Source organism: Nannobrachium achirus, assembly GCF_963921795.1.
Source record: "Nannobrachium achirus genome assembly, chromosome: 23".
Lineage (NCBI taxonomy): Eukaryota > Metazoa > Chordata > Actinopteri > Myctophiformes > Myctophidae > Nannobrachium > Nannobrachium achirus.
The window spans coordinates 2,933,745-2,956,583 of NC_137830.1; the positions used below are offsets into that span (position 1 = coordinate 2,933,745).

Sequence of the window (22,839 nt, forward strand, 5' to 3'; positions counted from 1 at the left end):
TATAATAAATGTATAATAAATAGGAGTAGTCCGGTAAAATTAAGGCAGAGGTTGGACAACATTTTATTATTTAGTTTTTCAACTGATTCTGTTAGGAAATTAGGTCTACTAGCCAGGATACAAAAATCTACCACAATCTGCTCACAGCAAATACCCACAGTGGCCAAATCAAGTTGGGCTCCCATCGACTTTCTATACAGGAGGAAAATACCCGGAAAAAAAATCTGCTTTAAGTAGGATGTGAGGGGTCTAACTAGGGGTTTGTCATGATGCTGAATCCATTGCAAGCATTTGTTTTGCACAAAAAAACATTCATTGGCCCCAGAAAACGCCAACAAAAGATGAGTTTTTTGATGACTCATCACTTTTCATCACTAAACCATCATTTTCTGGGGGCATTTTTAGCCCAAGGAATGTTTTTTGTCATGACAACAGTGTGTTGAAGCATCAGGACCAAAACATTCACTTTTAACTCAGCAGCTTCACTTTGATGTCAGAAAAAAAAAATAGTGTGTTGTCATAGCAACCCAGTGGTACCAGTGCCCCACATTTTTCAGTGGTATCAGTTCAAAGGGATGTTATAAATGGACAACCCCCAAGGAGCCAGTATTCATCCCGCTTATCACCCGGCTACTAAATAAAATTAATAATTTTGACTCAAAACTAAAAACAAAACAAAGTATTTCCTTGTTTACAGACGGCTGTAAGTGTTCCACAAGTGTTGCGCTGGGCGTCCTCCCAGTCGCCTTGGAAAACAAGGAAGTGCTGATTAGATAAGGTCCATTTTCTGGTACTAGGTACTTGGTACTAAAATATTTTACTTGAGTAAAAGTGTGAAGTGTTGGCATGAAATGTACTTAAATTACCAAAAGTAAAAGTACAAAATGTTGCGATGTGATGCGTTGTGAGCTTGTAGATCGGCTATTTTCAAACAGCCAAGGTATGAAATAGGGCTAAAGTGGTTTATGTATGTTTTATTATATTATGAGTTATGTCTGCAAAGTAATTAGTAACTTTTTCAAATTATTGTAGTGGAGTAAAAGTACAATATTTGGATCTGAGATGTAGTGGAGTAGAAGTAAAAGTATTGGAAATTGGAAACACAGTATTAAACATACAGTACAGTAATCCTTACATAATACAGTATATATTCCACAGTTAGTTACATAGCATTCAGTCTGTATAGAGCAGCTTCACCACTGAACAGAACATAGTGTAGCATTTCATTCTATAACTAGAAGCAGTGCTCTTCAGAGCACAGGTCTCCACCAGGCCACGCGTCCTGGTGGTGCTATAATAGGCCAATGTAAAAAGGGTGGCATGTGTTCTTCACCAATCTTAGAACTTTCATGGCGTCACCATGAGGCTGCTTTGAACATATTGTAGTGTAATTTCTTCCTTGGCCTTTTGCGAATGTGCGTGCACAATTTCATTACAATTGCACGCTGTGTTTGATTTGAGGCATTTTGTTTGAAACGGATCAATCCTGCAAAGTTTGGAGGCCAATCAGGATGGAATATTGAATATGGGACAGATCCGTCTTGATCATATGACTGTAGAGATTTCAAACACATCTGGTGCCAACCCCGAGTTTCCCGAGTTTGTATTGATACCAACGCTGTGCCAACCCCGAGTTTCCCGAGTTTGGGCCGTTTTTGAAAAAAAAAAAAAAAAAAATCCAATTTTTTTTTTGGACCTCCAGAAATGTATTAGGCATGATCGCGATCGCGAAATTGCATGTTTAACCCCCATACCAACCCATTCTTTCAAACATGGCAGCCATGTTTGTTTACATCTGAAGAAAACATAATGGCCCATAAATCATGAATGCCTGAACGGATTTCCAAGCGGATTTTTTTGTTTGAAAGCTGTGAACAGCATCTACACACGTGGTGCATCATCTAGGCATGGGCGTGCACTTTTTACACAATTGCACAATTACATGGAAGTCTATGGTAACCATGGCAACGCGAGACATTGAAGAGAAAAAATCATTGCAACATAAGTGTTAATTGCACTCTGCATTTGTGATTTGAGGCATTTTGTCCAAAACGGACCAATCTTACAAACTTTGAAAGGCAATCACAGGATGGAACATGGACAATCAGACAGATCCATGTCGATCACATGACTGTAGAGATATTGTCTACCGATTTGCGTGATCTTTGGACAAAATCTGTAGGAGTACTGGCCAAAAGGTAGTTTTGTACAAATCGACCTCCTGATGGCGCTAGAACAGGCCCATGTGAAAAATGTGGGGCAAAGGTTCTGAATTGGCATCCAGGGAGTGCGCTTCCAAAGTTTGAAACTGATCGGTGGAGTTATAGGTGAAACCACAAATCGGCCTGATATAGCGCCACCATGAGGCTGATTTAAAAAATTTGAAGTGGCATTTCTTCCTCGGCCTAGTGGGAACATGTGTGTGCGATTTCATGTTAATTGCACTCTGCGTTTGTGATTTGAGGCATTTTGTCCAAAACGGACTAATCTTACAAACTTTGAAAGCCAATCTCAGCCAATCAGGATGGACTATGGACAATCAGACAGCTCCATGTCTATCACATGACTGTAGAGATACTGTCTACTGATTTGTGTGATTTTTGGACAAAATCTGTAGGAGTAGTGTACAGAAACGTGTTTTGCAAACATCGACCTCATGGTGGCGCTAAAACAGGGCCATTTGAAAAATGTGGGGCAGAGGTTTTGAATTGGCATCCAGGGAGTGTGTGTGCTCATTTTGGCAGCGACCGGGCCAACGGCGCCGGAGATTAGCTGGTAACAAACTTGGAGGACGGACGGACGCACGCACGGACGCACGGACGGACGGACGGACGGACGGACGGACGGACGGACGGGCGGGCGGACGGGCGGGCGGACAGGGGCGAAAACATACTCTCCCCCTGCCTTCGGCTGGTGGAGACAACAAAACTAAGTTGTCCTTTAAAACTACAGTGAAAGTCTATTGCAGAGCAGAGGATTGACATACTGTGTGTGTGGAGGTCCAGTTTCATCACTGAAGACTGGAGGAAGTCCTTTAGACCATTCACTCTTCATAGACACACAGCTGGCTGTTGGAGACTCTGCTCTGGGGTCAACACTTCTGGAAACATACAAAAACAACACCACAACAATGTCTTCAATCAGCAGGTGATTGAAAACAATATTCTTCATTGTAATGTCCCATTATTCAAGCATAAGAGAGTAAAGTTCCATGGGTTTCAATTCAACAGTCAGCTTCATGTTCCTCCACTGGCCAGTAGGGGGAGCCATGCTACCACTGTAACATTCTAAACACTCTAAAAGATTCCAGGATTTAAGTGGTTCTATTTTAATCAAGTAAAATGCTTGGCAAATAGGTGGAGTTTATGGGTCAGAGTGGCTGTAGGTTCAATTATCTTTTCACAAACTGCACACATACAGCTATTGATTGGACAGGGAGAGAACACTAGTAGAATGCTCTGTTTTATGTTCTAATCATTTGCACATTTGCAGCCAAGTCTTGCCCCATGCAAGATCTCACTATTTCAATAGATAATGTATTGGTGACTTCGGTTCCAACTGCTAGAAACCTTGGTGTGGTCCTGGACAGAAAGCTCAGAAAGTTCAGTAGAGTTCATAACAACTAAATGATGTGTTTTACATTCTGACCTGGGATCAGTAGAGTTCAAAACAACTAAATGATGTGTTTTACATTCTGACCTGGGATCAGTAGAGTGGTGTCCATCTTTGAAGTCAATATGTTTATGCATGGAAGTGTCACTCTTCATGGAGACACAGCTGGGTACAGGAGACCCTGCTCTCTGCTGATGGACCCTGACAGAAAGACAGGATTGTTAAAATGTTTAGTTTTGAATCTGGATTATTTCAGGTCAGGATTTAGATGGTGTTTTTAGCATGGGCCTCAGTCCTGAATGGGTTAATGAAATTAACTCATAAATAGTGGACCCTCTTGGGTCCACTATTAGAGAACTAATCGATCATAATGTGTTGTAATAAATAAGTGTCACCCATATTCTGATTCTGTAATTCTGTAAAAAGGAAAATCTAAAATTTGTCCTGGACAGATCAACTCTTTGCCAGGAATACATTTGTCTGTGTACAGAAATATTGATGACCCTGAATGAAAGTATAGCAGGTCTATGTGTAGGGACATATTGATGACCCTGAATGAAAGTATAGCAGGTCTATGTGTAGGGACATATTGATGAACCTGAATGAAAGTATAGCAGGTCTATGTGTAGGGACATATTGATGACCCTGAATGAAAGTATAGCAGGTCTATGTGTACGGACATATTGATGACCCTGAATGAAAGTATAGCAGGTCTATGTGTAGGGACATATTGATGACCCTGAATGAAAGTATAGCAGGTCTATGTGTAGGGACATATTGATGACCCTGAATGAAAGTATAGCAGGTCTATGTAGGGACATATTGATGACTCTGTGTGAAAGTATAGCAGGTCTGACATATTGATGACCCTGAATGAAAGTATAGCAGGTCTATGTGTACACAATGCAGTGACATCATGCTATTATGAACCTTGACAACAGCGTTTAGAGGTCATTTGGCCTCCTCAGTGGCTTCCCAGCACGGGTCCATTTGGTTGCATAAGAACACAGCAGACTGACTCAACCACATCTCAGTCAATTCTGATCTGATTTTAAAAACGTACATTTCCACATATTCCATGGGAAGTCTTTTTTCCTTAGCGGTACCAGCTGTGACTGTATTCTCTCCCTATCAAACACGATCAAGCTAATACACGACTTTGGCTCTTAAAGGAGTAGCTCCCCCCCCCCCCCCCCCCCCTTTTTTTTCCTATTGATTACTCATGCCATGGAGACTTGAGTTCAATAATATTTTGTTAGTATGTGTTGTATTCCTAAGACAAAAATGTGATTATAGTAAATCTACCCCATTGATTCCAGATGGGGTAGATGAATGGCAGTGAATGGGGAAACCGTCAGAATACTTTTTTTTTTTTAGAATAAAAGGCAAATAAGAGCAGGTGATTATTCTCATTTATCTTTTGCACATGAGAGTGGTGATAACCCACCCCGCCGCCCGCCAATTGAGTCTGAAATCTTCGCACAAGGGGCTAAAAATGCACTTACTGTGTGTGTGGAGGTCCACTGAAGTTAGGAGGTTCCCATCTAGACCAGTCACTCTTCATAGACACAAGGCTGGGTGTTGGAGACTCTGCTCTGTGGCGTTTGGCAACACTCTGACTGACACCCATCTGGAGGTCTTTATTAAACCTGTCAGGGTTACAGTCAATGAAATAGATCATCTCTGGGTCTTTATTAAACCTGTCAGGGTTACAGTCAATGAAACAGATCATCTCTGGGTCTTTATTAAACCTGTCAGGGTTACAGTCAATGAAATAGATCATCTCTGGGTCTTTATTAAACCTGTCAGGGTCACAGTCAATGAAATAGATCATGTACAGTATGTGTTGTTCGTGCAAAATTACACAGAAATCTCACACTGTGTTCATGATTTGAAGCATTTTGTTTAAGGAGGAGCACTCCTGCAAACTTTGGAAGCCGATCTCAGCCAATCAGGATGGAATATGACAAATCTGACAAATCTGTTTGTTTTAATCACTATAGAGATAATGTGTAAAGATTTGTGTGATGTTTGAACAAAATCTGTAGGAGTACTGTCAAAGAAATTGATTCAAAAATCGCCCTACTGGTGGCACTAGAACCGATCTGCTTTGGGATCCAGTGAGCACTGCCATCGGGCAAACGGTGCCGGAGATTAGCTGTTAACAGACACACATATTGCTGTGTATTGTAAAGGAGGATTCACTTACTGTGTGTGTGGAGGTCCACTGAAGTTAGGAGGTTCCCATCTAGAACGGTCACTCTTCATAGACACAAGGCTGGGTGTTGGAGACTCTGCTCTGTGGCGTTTGGCAACACTCTGACTGACACCCATCTGGAGGTCTTTATTAAACCTGTCAGGGTTACAGTCAATGAAACAGATCATCTCTGGGTCTTTATTAAACCTGTCAGGGTTACAGTCAATGAAATAGATCATATCTGGGTCTTTATTAAACCTGTCAGGGTTTTATGGGGGGAAGATGCTAAATGTTGTCATGCTAAAATATTAAGATGATGTTCAGTAGAGTTCATAACTACTAAATGATGTGTTTTACATTCTGACCTGGGATCAGTAGAGTTCATAACAACTAAATGATGTGTTTTACATTCTGACCTGGGATCAGTAGAGTTCATAACAACTAAATGATGTGTTTTACATTCTGACCTGGGATCAGTAGAGTTCATAACAACTAAATGATGTGTTTTACATTCTGACCTGGGATCAGTAGAGTTCATAACAACTAAATGATGTGTTTTACATTCTGACCTGGGATCAGTAGAGTGGTGTCCATCTTTGAAGTGAATAGGTTTACCCATGGACTGGTCACTCTTCATGGAGACACAGCTGGGTACAGGAGACCCTGCTCTCTGCTGATGGACCCTGACAGAAAGACAGGATTGTTAAAATGTTTAAGTTTTGAATCAGGATTATTTCAGGTCAGGATTTAGATGGTGTTTTTAGCATGGTTCTCAGTCCTAAATGGGTTAATGGAATTAACTCATAAATAGTGGACCCTCTTGGGTCCATTTGGTTCCATTTGTACCCTCTCTGAGTGAAGTTTTTTTTGCAAATAAAACATTTGAGAACTAATGGACCATAATGTGTTGTAATAAATAAGTGTCACCCATATTCTGATTCTGATATTCTGTAAAAAGGAAAATATAAAATTTGTCCTGGACAGATCAACTCTTTGCCAGGAATACATTTGTCTGTGTATAGAAATATTGATGACCCTGAATGAAAGTATAGCAGGTCTATGTGTAGGGACATATTGATGACCCTGAATGAAAGTATAGCAGGTCTATGTGTAGGGACATATTGATGACCCTGAATGAAAGTATAGCAGGTCTATGTGTACAGACATATTGATGACCCTGAATGAAAGTATAGCAGGTCTATGTGTAGGGACATATTGATGACCCTGAATGAAAGTATAGCAGGTCTATGTGTACGGACATATTGATGACCCTGAATGAAAGTATAGCAGGTCTATGTGTAGGGACATATTGATGACCCTGAATGAAAGTATAGCAGGTCTATGTGTAGGGACATATTGATGACCCTGAATGAAAGTATAGCAGGTCTATGTGTAGGGACATATTGATGACCCTGAATGAAAGTATAGCAGGTCTATGTGTAGGGACATATTGATGACCCTGAATGAAAGTATAGCAGGTCTATGTGTAGGGACATATTGATGACCCTGAATGAAAGTATAGCAGGTCTATGTGTAGAGACATATTGATGACCCTGAATGAAAGTATAGCAGGTCTATGGGTAGGAACATATTGATGACCTCAGTCATGCACTCAGTCAGTCTGTATCAGGCCTGGAATTCTGTCATTTTAGGGGCGTTGCCACTTGGCCTTTGGTGTTTTTTGAGGGCACAAAGGCCAAATGCCAGGGCTGGAAGGCCATTAAAAGATCCCTGGCTAATACGACAAATATGCCATAATACATTATAACTGTCCTCTATACAATGTCAAATTAAACAGACCTTATATTTCAATTTCTTCTAGAAATAGCTAATCTTTCACTCAATAGGGGAAATGCCCGTCGCAAGTTGATGATGTCATAAATGTTATGTGTGATCCCTTTTATGGCATGCATATAAAAATAAAAACAAATGTAATACTTCCTATGGTTAACTCAGTCGGTGGTGGCTGAGACAGAATAGCAGAAAGCGAATACATTATCTGGCACCGGCATCGCTGGTAACTGCCGCGGCAGCCACCACCGCACGGACGGGCAGTTTACCGCTACGGGACCTGCCGGTCCGTGCGGCGGCCGCCGGTCCTACTGGCGGGACTGCTGGTCCTATCGCCGGCGATGCAGTGCGACTGCTGGTCGAACTAGCGCTCGTGCGGCAGTGTCTGCCGCTGCAGTTCCGCGGCAGGTGACGGTGCCAGAGAATGTATTCGCTCTTTCTACTATTCTGTCTTTGTTTCTGTCTAATAAAATATATTAGCTCTAATTACCAACACATTATTTCTTATTATGGCTTTATTCTGTCTTATTATGTCTTATTATGTCTTAAAGTGTACTGTAAAAGAGGATGGGACCGAAAGTGCTACAGTCAGCTGGGGGCATTAAGGCCACTGTGGTCTCAGGTCATGCCATTGGTTTGAGGGGCATTAAGGCCACTGTGGTCTCAGGTCATGCCATTGGTTTGAGGGGCATTAAGGCCACTGTGGTCTCAGGTCATGCCATTGGTTTTAGGGGCACAAGGCCAAACTGAGGGGCAACGACAGCCATGGCCTTCATGACCTCCATGGAATTCCTGCCCTGGTCTGTATAGAGCAGCTTCACCACTGAACAGCACAGTGATTTTTAGCACTTCATTCACAAACTGTACACATAGTAACTTATAATCTATAGATAAACATTAATATCAAACTGTACACATAGTAATTTATAATCTATAGATAAACATTAATATCAAAGTGTTATAATCTATAGATAAACATTAATATCAAACTGTACACATAGTAACTTATAATCTATAGATAAACATTAATGTCAAAGTGTTATAATCTATAGATAAACATTAATATCAAACTGTACACATAGTAATTTATAATCTATAGATAAACATTAATATCAAAGTATAATCTATAGATAAACATTAATATCAAAGTGTTATAATCTATAGATAAACATTAATATCAAACTGTACACATAGTAACTTATAATCTATAGATAAACATTAATATCAAAGTATAATCTATAGATAAACATTAATATCAAAGTGTTATAATCTATAGATAAACATTAATATCAAAGTGTTATAATCTATAGATAAACATTAATATCAAAGTGTTATAATCTATAGATAAACATACTCAGTGTGAGGAGCTCCAGCTTGGGGAGGAGATGTTGGAGACTCTGCTCTGTGGATGAGATGTTTGTCAGCTCCCTCCTCCTCTCTCTCCACACACTCACTCATCTCTGGGTCTTTATTAAACCTGTCAGGGTTACAGTCAATGAAACAGATCATCTCTGGGTCTTTATTAAACCTGTCAGGGTTACAGTCAATGAAACAGATCGTCTCTGGGTCTTTATTAAACCTGTCAGGGTTACAGTCAATGAAACAGATCATCTCTGGGTCTTTATTAAACCTGTCAGGGTTACAGTCAATGAAATAGATCATCTCTGGGTCTTTATTAAACCTGTCAGGGTTACAGTCAATGAAATAGATCAGAGAACAGAGCTTGTAGATCTGAAAATGCAGAAATCTTAAGTTAGGGGGGTCCCTGCTACAACATAACATATTGTTATTGTACATACAGTAACATATTGATGTTGTACAAGGGGGGTCTGGTACAACATCTTTTCATATGGGGGTCCTGTGCTTTTCCTATGCAAACTGCTAGCAAAGTATTCATTCATTCATTCATTCATTCATTCATTCATTCATTCATTCAATCAATCAATCAATCAATCAATCAATCAATCAATCAATCAATCAATCAATCAATCAATCAATCATTCAATCAATCAATCAATCAATCAATCAATCAATCAATCAATCAATCATTCATTCATTCATTCATTCATTCATTCATTCATTCATTGGTGGGTATTAATGTAAACAGGATTAAACTGCAGATACATTTAAAGGGACAGTGCACCATAAATCACAACCCACACTGTGCTGTTCCTCTGGCAGTTGAGAACTGTCCTGAGAACTGTCCTTTAAACAGCAGAGAGAGAGAGAGAGAGAGAGAGAGAGAGAGAGAGAGAGAGAGAGAGAGAGAGAGAGAGCCCAGGCCAGTCACTGCCCAGCCACCGTTTGTTATGTTGCTATTATATTATCCTCGCAGCAGAAAATTAGGCATTGAATTATCAGCTTGCCGTGGTTCTCTCCTAAAATACAGAGGGCTGTATTTTGATTGTCTTAAGTAGCAGCTCTTACGCCTTAACTTAAAGGCCTGTCCATACTGTCTCCGACCACCAATGTATTACCGAACTCTAATTCAGGGTAATGCTTTTCAGAAGATGTGAGTATAGTCATCTTGTAGTTGAACCGGACCTTTCCGACGAAAAGTCCAGCGGTCAGAGACATTATGGACAGACCTTTAAGTTAAGTCACACACAGAGTTTATGTGTGACAGTCTTTTCTAGTGCCTAGAAAAACCCTTGTCTCATTGTGGCCAGCTCATTGGCTATAATCCAATGAGAGCTAATGTTTTCAGTGTTGCTATAGATACGTGAGAGAACCCATAGCCTGGAGTGCTGCCTCCCACACACCCCCTCCATTCTAGCTGTGCACACTGAGACGTCATGCTCTAGGGGGAAATGCACAGCAAAATGATCTGAGCATTATGTTATGGGCCCGGCTCGGCCCGTTGGTGAATAAAGAATCGCCCCAAGCCTGGCCCGTTTTGGCGGGCTGGGCTCTGGCCCTGGTCTGGTCTGGTCTGGTCTGGTCCACACAGGCCTGCTGGACTAGACAGACAGACAGACAGACAGACAGACAGACAGACAGACAGACAGACAGACAGACAGACAGACGAGGTCGAGGTGTGTCTCTGTACCCTAACCTCACCTGAACCTGAAGACAGAGAGAGTTTTTTTCCACTCTGGTTTCTGCCAAACGAGTTCTAACAAGACAATAAAGACAGATAAATATCTCTCTACACCATGCTTTATGCGCATGCACGCACGCGCACACACACACACACACACACACACACACACACACACACACACACACACACACACACACACACACACACACACACACACACACACACACACACACACACACACACACACACACACACACACACACACACACACACACACACACACACACACACACACACACACACACACACAGCTCCAACCATAGTGTGACTGCAGTAACATGGCAGTGTGCCCAGAGCAGCTTGGTGTGATGATGATGCAACATAGCTCTGTTTACACAATGCTGAACCAACTGTATTCATTATGTTCCCTTTTCAACAGTTTTTATTGTTTAGTATGAGAAACGGTACATCATGTCTCCGTCCGTCCGTGTACGCCTTTTTATGGTCTATATGCATAATCATATAACAGAATACCTTTTCATGCCCATATATGGAGTTCCCTGATGTCATCAATATTAAGCCCATATCTTAACAGGACTTCATAAGGGAATGCCCATATATGGAGTCCACATCGGCCACATACCACACTAACAGAATCCATATATGGCCAAGAAAGATGGCCAAGACAGCCCATATCTATGTGGCTGGTTCTACAGACAGGGATCTCCATATATGGACATAAAAGGGATTGTATTAGGGCGAGGTCGCGTGGCCATCTGGCCTGGTGATTATATCAGACCAGTTACCCATATATGGAGACCCCTGGTACCCATATAATATGGGCTTAATATTGATGACATCAGGGATCTCCATATATGGGTATAAAAGGGATTTGGTTCCCCTGACATCACAGTGATGTCAGAGCATGATGTCAGAGTTTGAGTAAATCAACAATAAAAGACAAGTGTTCCCCATACATACAGATACGATCAAGATGTGACGGTTCTCATAGTAAACTGTGACCTACGGTCGCAACAAACAACTACACAAATGGTAAATGGTGCATTTATATAGCTAGCCCACTTTACAGAGATTGGGCATTACATTCACCCATTCACACACACACACACAAATTCATTACATTCACCCATTCACACACCCACACCCACACACACACACACACACACACACACACACACACACACACACACACATTCATTACATTCACCCATTCACACACACACACACACACACACACACACACACACACACACACACACACACACACACACACACACATTCATTACATTCACCCATTCACACACACACACACACACACACACACACACACACACACACACACACACACACACACACACACACACACACACACACACACACACACACATTTATTACATTCACCCATTCACACACACATTCATTACATTCACCCATTCACACACACATTCACACACCGATGGCAGAGGAAACCATGTGCAGCACCAACCTGCTCATCAGGAGCAGTTAGGGGTTCAGAGTTGCTCAAGGACCCTTGGCTTCATCACTAACTCTGGGGGAGCCTGGGATCCAACTGGGAACCCTTCAGGAATCCTCCGTGTTCTAATGACAGCAACATCAATACATCTACACCAGTGGTTCTCAACATTTTCAGGCCGCACCCCCCAAAATCATATTTAAACTGGGGACCCCCACCCTGACGAGCACTAAGAGTTGAGGCATTACATTTTGTATAACACGGTTGTAGATCTTTTTAGAAGTATTAAAAAGTCCTTAAATTGCCACTTTAGAAATGTGCAGATACCCTCTATACACTTAAACTTTATGTTGGTTTGTTTACTGTTGAGTGAGAACATTATGTTACACATTAAGTTAATCACCAGGGGACCCCCCCAAAATAATGTGGGGACCCCCCTGGGGGTCCCGACCCACAGGTTGAGAATGATAAACTTCTATTGCATCTTTGCAGCTCTGTGTTCTGACAAAATGGAGTCTGAAAAAACTGAGACACTCCCTGACACACACACACACACACACACACACACACACACACACACACACACACACACACACACACACACACACACACACACACACACACACACACACACACACACACACACACACAATGATGTTGCACATGATATCAAGCCACTCCCTTCCTCCCACACACACACAAACACATGCACACACGCGCACACAACAACACACCTGAGTACCTTTGCACCGCCAGTCCCCTTAGGCAGAGAGAGAGAGAGAGAGAGAGAGAGAGAGAGAGAGAGAGAGAGAGAGAGAGAGAGAGAGGGAGGGAGAGAGAGAGAGAGAGAGAGAGAGAGAGAGGGAAAGAGAGAGAGAGAGAGAGAGAGAGAGAGAGAGAGGGAGAGAGAGAGAGAGAGAGAGAGAGAGAGAGAGAGAGGGAAAGGAGAGAGAGAGAGAGAGAGAGAGAGAGAGAGAGAGAGAGAGAGACAGAGAGAGAGAGAGAGAGAGAGAGAGAGAGAGAGAGAGAGAGAGAGAGAGAGGGAAGACAGAGAGAGATTGAATGATTGAATAATGTATCATCAGTTCTTATAGTAAAAGTACAGGACAACCTTCTGTTCATCCACCTTCAACACTGAAGTGACAAAACGTACGGAGCCGAGAATAAGAAATAAACCTCTTCTCACTGCTGCCTTTCTGTCATTGAGTGTTTCAGTAGTGCTATGGGTTTAGGTGGAGTCTGAAAAGGTGAGTTTTCAGTCCACGGCGAAAGCTAGCGAGTGAGTCCGTTGTTCTAAGTGCGACAGGGAGTTTATTCCACAGCTTGGGGGCCAGGAGGGCAAACTGTCTCGGACGAGTGGATTTTTGCCCTGGGGTTTTTAGCGAGGGTTCTGTCAGCATCCCTGTGTTGGCTGATCTAGGCTAACCTGGTGATCGGAATGGGGATGTGTCGGAATGGAGACAACTCCCTGCTCATTTCAGTACGCGACACCGTGGTACCATGAAGTATACATTTGATAAATAATATTAGATACATTTTCAAAATAGTCGCTCTACAAGATCAAAGCGCCTGGCATTTACTACTTTTATTATTATTATTGTAACTTAACATGAAACTACTGTATTAGTGAGGTTCTAAAAATAGAAATAAATACATTTCTACTCACTCTGTTCACAAAGTTTTAACAGCAAAATGTCCGTCTTCTGTCTGTGTGCGTCGTGTTCCACATCTCTCTCTCTCTCTCTGTGTGTCTCTGTCTCTGTCTCTCTGTCTCCTACTGTGAAAACAACTGAAAGAACAAAGAACAGAAACTTTTTGCCTCGAAGAGGAGGAGTGGTTTGTGCAGAGAGAGAGTTCCTGAAGTCATGTGACTTACAGTAAACTACAGGTGTGTGTGTGTGTGTGTGTGTGTGTGTGTGTGTGTGTGTGTGTGTGTGTGTGTGTGTGTGTGTGTGTGTGTGTGTGTGTGTGTGTGTGTGTGTGTGTACAGGTGAGGATATGGAAGGGTCGTTCCAGGACAGTCTGTTGCATAATAGCTTAAGGGACCGGAAATAGCAGATCTACAAGCTCACCTCTTGTAGCGTCAGCGATGTGCTGTGAACTTGTAGATCTGCTCATTTCAGTGTGCATGTGTATGTACAGTATGAGCCCTAAGTGTTGAGGTGTTTATGAATGGCATGTTTCTCTCCTGTGTGGAGACATGATCACCTCAGCGGTCGGTGTAAGGTGCCCTCCACACTACAGGCGGTTGCCGTCGGGGCTGCCGCTAGGATCAGCGGTGGCCGCACCGTGGTGAGACACAAACACACTCGCTCAGTGAGTAAACGCCACGCGGTATTTCACAAAGATGAACACAATCCATCTCTCCTCGCCCGCGTACGCGTGCACAAACGAGCACGCTCACGGGGATTTCCTGGGACCGCGCCCGTTCTCCTCGCCGCCCCAAAACTTTGCTGCGCGGCCAAAATAGCCGCCCGCCTCTCATTGAAAATGAATTGCTAGGAGGCGGTGACCGCGCCTAGTGTGGAGGGCACCTAAAGCTGAAACCAGGTTTCCCCTGCAGGAATTCTGAACAGACTTTATTAGTTTAAAAGGCAAAACTTTATGCTTTTCAGCTCATTTAAACCAGGCTGTTGCAGCTCAAGCTGAAAGTGGGTGAAGGTGGGTAGAGGTGGGTGGAGCTTGTAGATCTGCTATTTTCACTAGTATGGGTCCAGGGTAAACATCTAATTTCTCTCTTTTTTTTTTAATTATAAAAGGCAATAAAATATGTGAACAAGAAAATAAGGAGAAAATGAACACTTACCAGTCGTCATCAAAGTGAAGCATTATGTTTAAATGAGGGACGTCCATCAATAGCAGATCTACAAGCTACAACGTGTCACAGCGCGACGTGTTGTTAGCTTGTAGATTGGCTATTTTCAGCATGCTATAGACCCGTCGCCCTGACCTCTGTGGTCATGAAGGTCCTGGAGCGCCTTGTCCTGGCCCATCTGAAGCGCATCACTGATCCTGTGCTGGACCCGCTGCAGTTTGCATACAGAGCGAATAGATCCACGGAGGATGCCGTGAACATGGCTCTGCACTACACCTTGAAACATCTGGACACTGCCGGCAGCTATGCCAGGATCCTGTTCGTCGACTTCAGTTCGGCCTTTAACACCATCCTACCATCTATCCTGGAGCACCAGCTGTCCCTGCTGCAAGTGCCTGCCTCCACTCGCAGGTGGATTACGGACTTTCTGACCAACAGGTCTCAGCGGGTGAAGCTGGGGAAGAACATTTCCAGCTATAGGTCCACCAGCACCGGTTCCCCACAGGGCTGTGTCCTGTCCCCTCTACTGTTCTCCCTGTACACCAACAGCTGTGTTTCTCTCCACCCGTCGGTCAAGCTCCTCAAGTTTGCGGACGACACCACCTTGGTAGGCCTCATCTCTAAGGAGGACGAGTCAGCCTACAGGAGGGAGATCGAGCGGCTGCGGATTTGGTGTAACAACAACAACCTGGAGCTAAATGCCCTGAAGACAGTGGAGATGGTGGTGGACTTCAGGAGGGACCCAGCCCCGCCCCCTCCCATCATGCTGGAAGGCATCCAGCTGTGGAGTCCTGCAAGTTCCTGGGGATGATCATCTCCAGGGATCTGAAGTGGGAACTTAACATCAATACCCTCCTGAGAAAGGCCCAGCAGAGGATGTACTTCCTTCGGTAGCTGCGGAAATACAGACTGTCGAGGTCCATGATGACCCAGTTTTACACGGCCATCATAGAATCCATCCTCACTCACTCCATCATCACCTGGTTCCCCGCTGCAGCTGCAAAAGATCTCATCAAGCTGCAGCGGGTGATACGCTCTGCAGAAAGGGTGATTGGCCGTCCCCTGCCCTCCCTCAAGTCCCTGCACGACTCCAGGGCGCTGAGGAGGGCAAGAAAGATCATGACTGACCCCTCCCACCCTGGCCACGGCCTGCTCACCCTGCTCCCCTCTGGGAGGAGGATGGCCAAGACAGAGCGATACAAACGCAGTTTTTTCCCCTCAGCCGCCAGGCTGCTCACGAACGCTGGTTTCCCTTTTTCCCCTGCCCCCTAGGGATACCAGAAAAAGGACTATAATGTGACTATGTTGCACTATTGGACTGAACACTACGGCACTTTACCTTATATCATATATTTATTTATTTATTGCACGGTGTTTTGTGTTGTTGTTCGCATGTTATATGTGAAAAAAGTGGACTGAATGAATGCACACTTCTTGTTGCCAAACAAATTCCTATGTGTATTACACAATGGTAAATAAAGGAATCTGAATGCAACCAAGTGTAAAATCAAAGTCATTAGCCGCTTTCCAATCCGAGGGGTTCGCACTTTGAAGTGCGCATTTGAAGGGCTATGACGTCACTGGGCCGCACCTAGTGCTGTCCCATTTAGTAGACCGCGTTAACCTAGGGTAACCTACCCTTGGAATGTGCACTACTTTCTCCTCGTTTTGAAGCTTATCAAAACAAAAACAACAGTGTCTGCTGTCCATCGCATTAAACTTTTATCCACAAAAGAGCTCTCTAACTTCTTGTTTGGTGCCACAGAGTTTAATTGTAAGGGGTTTTAGGTATAGTATTTAGTTGTATAAACTTCATAATTAATCATGACAGAGCCTATTTAAAAATATGCCTCGGCGTTGTCGGAAGGTTCTGAGAACCGCAGTGTCTCGTCTCGGGGCGGGCAGCTCTACGCATCGAATCCCTCTGAAGGCAACTTGTTCTCGGCTCCACGGCTCTGCTCCCCTCCCTTGGAATTGGTGGTGGAACATGACTGACAGATTTGTTGTTGTGGCTTAATTAACAGGCAATACATCAAATTGTTTTCTTAATATGATTAGATATGAAAGAAACTGCCTCTGTATAATGCTTGGTTGAATGTTTTGTTTTCAATGTTTTCAAGTAACATGACGAAATCATGTTAGACCTATATAGTTTATACCATTCATTGCATATTCTACTGAGCATACAGTTATTAATTCAGATTGTCCAGTGTATTGGATATGTGCGTTATGTTATTTCCAATTAAATAAACAATCTAACTACCACTGAATTCCCGTGGCAAAGAACTTCGAGCATCAGGTTTGGTATTTGAGTGTTGTTTAAAATAATAAAGGTCTATAGCCTATAACAACGTGTGAACGTGTCCACTAATAAACGAGGAACCAATTCAGAATATAATCAAACATCAGAATGAACTGAAAATAGAAATGGATAGAGAGTAGGCCTACTAGGCTATGGCAACATCAAATCGGGAATAGAGTATTTCCCTTAATTACAGATGTTATGAATAGGCTACGTGAAACAGTAATAGCCTATTGACAATTTGTGATTTAGTCCTAAATTCGCATAGGCTATAAATAAATAAACGTTAACGATGGGGGAACAATTATTTTTGCTTTATTCTCCACTGCTCTGTAATATACAAAACAGAGGCTCAGAACTCTAGCTAAATGACATTTAGTGGAAATGTTTTATTCTCTCACCAATTAAGCACCACAAACGTAGGCTTACATGTAAAATGCTGTGGCAGCTGAAAGCAATGGATTTAGATTGGTCATCCGCGATGTTGCGGGTGATCAACCTGCTATAATGCAACGGTATGAAACATAAAAGAACAGCATATTTATGTCATGTGCTAAAGGCTTGGCTAGAATGTCAATAGAATCTATAAACCTTCCATGATGTCGGGAAACAGAACAGACGCAGTTTCTGCTTGGTTATACACTTCAGAATGAGAAAATACTGTATTAGGGTCCATTTGATTATAGGCCTATTGTATCCTAGTGTAATATCTGTGGGTTAGAACTCGGCATTCAGTCTTCACTATAATAACTAAATAAAGCTTCAGATCTTTGTCATATTTCCGTAAAAAGAATTACATTATGCGTTGAAGCCATTTGAATGTTTACTTTATGATTTACTATGAATTATGCCTGACCATGATATGAAATGTTGCATTTTTATTTTGGGGCTTGTATTGCTTAAAATTGCTGCTATTAATGATGATGATCAGATTACGGTGATGTGATTCCCTATAGAGTCTGTTCACAGAAAGGCAGGGCAAACACATTTTCAACCACAAACATATCACAGAATAAGCCTTATACGAATCATTTTATTTTGTTTAAAACGAAGGTCGGGCTTTTCATATTTCTCTCTGTCAATAAATGACCTGAAATGATGTTAATTACGAAGCCGCTTTTACATTATGCATAATATGAATATCATGATACATGTTACAGTTACAGTGTGAATTTGATTTTATGATCTTGCTTCAGAACAATATCATCATACAGTTATGTGACTGTCAGACCTCAGACCTTTAATTATGACAAAACCAAAAACAGAAGTTTCTTTAATATCTAATCAACAGAAAACTATTTGAAACGGGTTGTCTGAAAGTTGTAGCCACAATAAATCATATCACAATCATGTATAGGTCTATAGCCAGTGTTTCCCAAACTTTTTAGCCTGTACGTGACCCAAAAAAGAAATTAGTTTGCCCTGGATCCAAACTAGTGAAAACAGCAGATCTACAAGCTCACAACGCGTCGCTTTGCACCGCGTTGTGAGCTTGTAGAGCAGGTAAGCAACAGGACATGCAATGCTCATCTCAAGCCGAACATCGAATGCCTTGGACGGATGACATGACTCTCACTGCCCGCCTCGGTTCGAGTGATGCTGGTTCTCAATTCTCCTCGAACGTCAAAATAGATGTAAATTATTAGGTGAATTATGACCCCCCCAAAAAAATCAAAATATCCTAAAATGTCTTAAGAGTTAATTCCGCCTCACAAAAAAATAAGTTTGGGCGTTTAAGAAGGTAAAATACGTAGTTTAAAAGCACCGCGGAGGAAAAAAATGGCGGAGGAATGATTTTTGCAACCGGAAGTTCTTGGCTATGCACTTGGTAACGCTGTCCCATTCCACAGGCAAAAATGTGCACTTCACAGGACAAGCCCTACACATGGCACGGCCCAGTGACGTCATAGCCCTTCAAATGCGCACTTCAAAGTGTGAACCCCTCGGATTGGAAAGCGGCTATTAAGATGCCATCAAGGCCTGCCAAAATACAATTCTACAGTTGACTAAATCAACAGTGGATTTAGTCGACTAAAATCGTATGATATTTAGTCGACTAAAATTAGACTAAAACTAAAACTGTTCGGGTGACTAAATTATGACTAAAACTAAAAGACGTTTTATTCAAAAGACTACGACTAAAACTAAATCAAAATTTGCTGTCAAAAACAACACTAATGTGCATGCATGCGCGTGCACACCACACACACGCGCATGCACACACACACACACACACACACACACACACACACACACACACACACACACACACACACACACACACACACACACACACACACACACACACACACACACACACACACAAAACATTATGACCAGTAAGACTCCCTAATCGGGAGATAAGCGACCGTAGGTGGCTTATCTCCACAAATAGGGCAAAAATGTGTTTTTCCCAAATCTTCCTGATCCATGTTGATGACATGAGTGTAGACATGCTGTGTAGTGATATTCGTGATTTTAGGGCAAAAACTGTAGGAGCAGTGTCCAAAAATGTGTTTTAAAAATCGGCCTGAAGGTGGCGCTAGAATAGGGCCATGTGAGAAATGAGGGGTGGGGTCTCCGCGTTGCCTTGGCGGACGAATAGGTACCGGCCCCGGCTCTCCCGGACGCTCCTAGCCCGAGTTACGGCATTTTATGTGCGCTGCAGTGGCAGGGGGTCCTCCACTGGGGGCGCCACCACTTTTGCATCCGTTCTGGAGCAGCAGGAGTCGGTGGTCCCCGGGAATTCCCCGTGAGCAGCCCCGTTGGGGTGGTCATTTGGTCATTTTTGCACATTTGGTCATTTTTTACATCTGGGGGTCCATGGAGGTTGTAGTTTGGCAGGCAAGGAGTGTGTGTGTAAAATCTGGCATGGATCGGGTCAACGGGTGCGGAGATATGAGCAGGGAAAAAGTGTGACGTGTGACGTGTGAGCACATTTGGTCATTTTTTACATCTGGGGGTCCCCCAGGGACCTGGGGGTCCCTGGGGCTCCGGGGGTCCTTGGAGGTTGTAGTTTGGCAGTGAAGGAGTGTGTGTGCAAAATTTGGCATGGATGGGGGCAACGGTTGTGGAGATATGAGCAGGGCAAAAGTGTGACGGACTGACTCACTGACTGACTGACGCACAGACAGCCCGTGGAGGTTTTGGTAGTAAATGCGACCTACGGTCGCAATAAGTCATACATTTAAACATAACAGGGACGTGCAGAGAATGTTAGAGAGACGGGCTGACATTTCTAAAAGGGCCTTTTGGTGAAAATATCGAAAATAGCAGACCTCCAAGCTCACCCCGCGACGCGTTGTGAGCTGGGAGGTCTGTTATTTTTGCTGCTTTCACTGAACTAACCATTACCAGTAAGGCTCCCTAATCGGGAGATAAGCGACCGTAGGTCACTTATCTCCACAAATAGGGCAAAAATGTGTTTTGCCAAAATCTTCCTGATCCATGTTGATGACATGAGTGTAGACATACTGTGTAGTGATTTTCGTGATTTTAGGGCAAAATCTGTAGGAGCAGTGTCCAAAAATGTGTTTTTAAAAATCGGCCTGGAGGTGGCGCTATATGGGACAGATTCATGTTGATGGGATGAGTGTAGACATACTGTGTACCGATTTGCGTGATTTTAGGGCGAAAATTGTAGGAGCAGTGTCCAAAAATGTGTTTTGCAAGAATCGGACTCATGGTGGCGCTAGAAGAGGGCCATGTGAGAAATGAGGGGTGGGGTCTCCGCGCTGGCAAGGCGGACGAATAGGTACCGGCCCCGGCTGTCCCGGTCGCTCCTAGCCGGAGTTACGGCATTTTATGTGAGCTGCAGTGTAGGGGGTCCTCCAGGGGGGGCGCCACCACTTTTGCATCCGTTCTGGAGCACCAGGAGTCGGTGGTCCCCGGGAATTCCCCGTGAGCAGCCCCGTTGGGGTGGTCATTTGGTCATGTTTGCGCATTTGGTCATTTTTTACATCTGGGGGTCCCCCAGGGACCTGGGGGTCCCTGGAGCTCCGGGGGTCCTTGGAGGTTGTAGTTTGGCAGCCAAGGAACGTGTGTGCAAAATTTGGCATGGATCGGGGCAACGGTTGCGGAGATATAAGCAGGGAAAAAGTGTGACGTGTGAGGTGTGACAGACAGACTGACAGACAGACGGAGGGACGGAGTTACTTACACTTTGTGGTGGTTTTGATAGTAAAGTGCGACCTACGGTCGCAATCAATACTGGAGATGTGGCGTAACGGCATGATTTTCTACACAGAGAGGGCAATTCTTTCAACATAAGATGCTGCGTTCAAGTTCAGGAGAGTTTGGACAAGGCAATTCTCTTGAATGCTGCCTTCAGGTATGGCATGGAAAGAGGGGGCATTTGCGTTTCTTTCACCATGGTAAAAACTGTCTGCATTCATGGTCTGGAGAGGGCACTTTTTTTACAGGCAGATAAAATGGCAGGGGCTCAAGCCCCCCTCTGATGTCTATGTGTGCACGTGCCTGAAACACACGTTCCTACAATTAGCCCTATTCACGGCCCGCCCACTCAGCATCCCCCTGGTGCTGAAGTCACGTTTTGAAGGGTAAACCCTGCTAAAAGCCCATGGAGTTAACACAGAAATCGCAAATTTTATGCAATTTCCGAATAGTAAAGTATAAACTAGAAAAGAAAATTTCCAAGAAATTTTAAGTGTGCCTGCAGCTCGCTAAGTCTGTGCAACCTTGTGTAGCGGTTGGTGTTAGCATTAGCGTTACATTTTTTAACATTAGCATTTTTTGCATAAGCTTTAACATTATGGTTCTTCATATGACACCACCCACAGCCATTTCAACTAATTAGTGGCGTTTTGGCGCATTTTTGGCCGTTATCACGGGTCGCACTTTAACGACAGTTTTTTGAGAACAAAATTGTTTTGTGAGAAAAAAAAAATTTTTGAGAAAAAAAAAAGTTTTTTGAGAAAATATTTTTTTTTGAGAAAAAAAAAATTTTTGAGAAAAAAAAAATTTGAGAAAAAAAAAAAATTGCTAGGCAAAAGTATGGCAGAGTTATGTGGCACCAAAGTTTCTGTTTTTTTTTCTGAGTCCCCCATTCTAAGTGAATGGGGTTTTTTGGCGTCGTTTATTGCGAATTACGTCGCAATGGTACCGCGGATCGGAAAGAAAAGTAATAGCACACCATTCCCGGCCGAGCCGCACGTTTTGATGTATATATTGCGGCGGTGGCGTAAATCGTGCGGCACTTATTACGTGCCGAAATTTGCAAGAACATTACCGACTTACTTACTTACTTACTTAAGTATGGCGGATTACAATAAGTGTTCTGCTATTGCATAGCAGGCACACTTAAATACGGCTAGCATGATCAAGAACACAAGATTGTAAAAGGCACAAAGCGTTATAATTTACTTTACCGTTTGAAATAATGATTTGTTGGCTTTGAGTCCAGCTATTTAAGTGTGCCTGCCATGCAATGGCAAAACACTTATTGTAATCCGCCATACTTGATTAATTAATGATCCCACAAATTTGGTGCGCTAATAACTGCCGCACAATTTACGCCACCGCCGCAATATATACATCAAAACGTGCGGCTCGGCCGGGAATGGTG

General features: G+C 43.1%; 1 protein-coding gene and 1 pseudogene across 2 annotated transcripts in view; both read right to left on the reverse strand.

Annotated features, from left to right (window-relative positions):
- The window catches only part of LOC308309085 (uncharacterized protein), a 92,473-nt gene extending 83,402 nt beyond the window's left edge, over positions 1–9,071 (reverse strand). Inside the window, exons 1-3 of the mRNA XM_080754551.1 lie at positions 8,955–9,071; positions 6,379–6,492; positions 3,700–3,813 (exon numbers count right to left, since the gene is read on the reverse strand). Coding sequence (XP_080610677.1) covers positions 3,700–3,813; positions 6,379–6,492; positions 8,955–9,058 — 332 coding nt within the window. The 5' untranslated portion in view covers positions 9,059–9,071. The remainder of the gene's footprint in view (positions 1–3,699; positions 3,814–6,378; positions 6,493–8,954) is intronic.
- Positions 1–22,839, reverse strand: part of LOC308308496 — a 190,067-nt pseudogene that overhangs the window by 118,243 nt on the left and 48,985 nt on the right. The window lies entirely within an intron of this gene.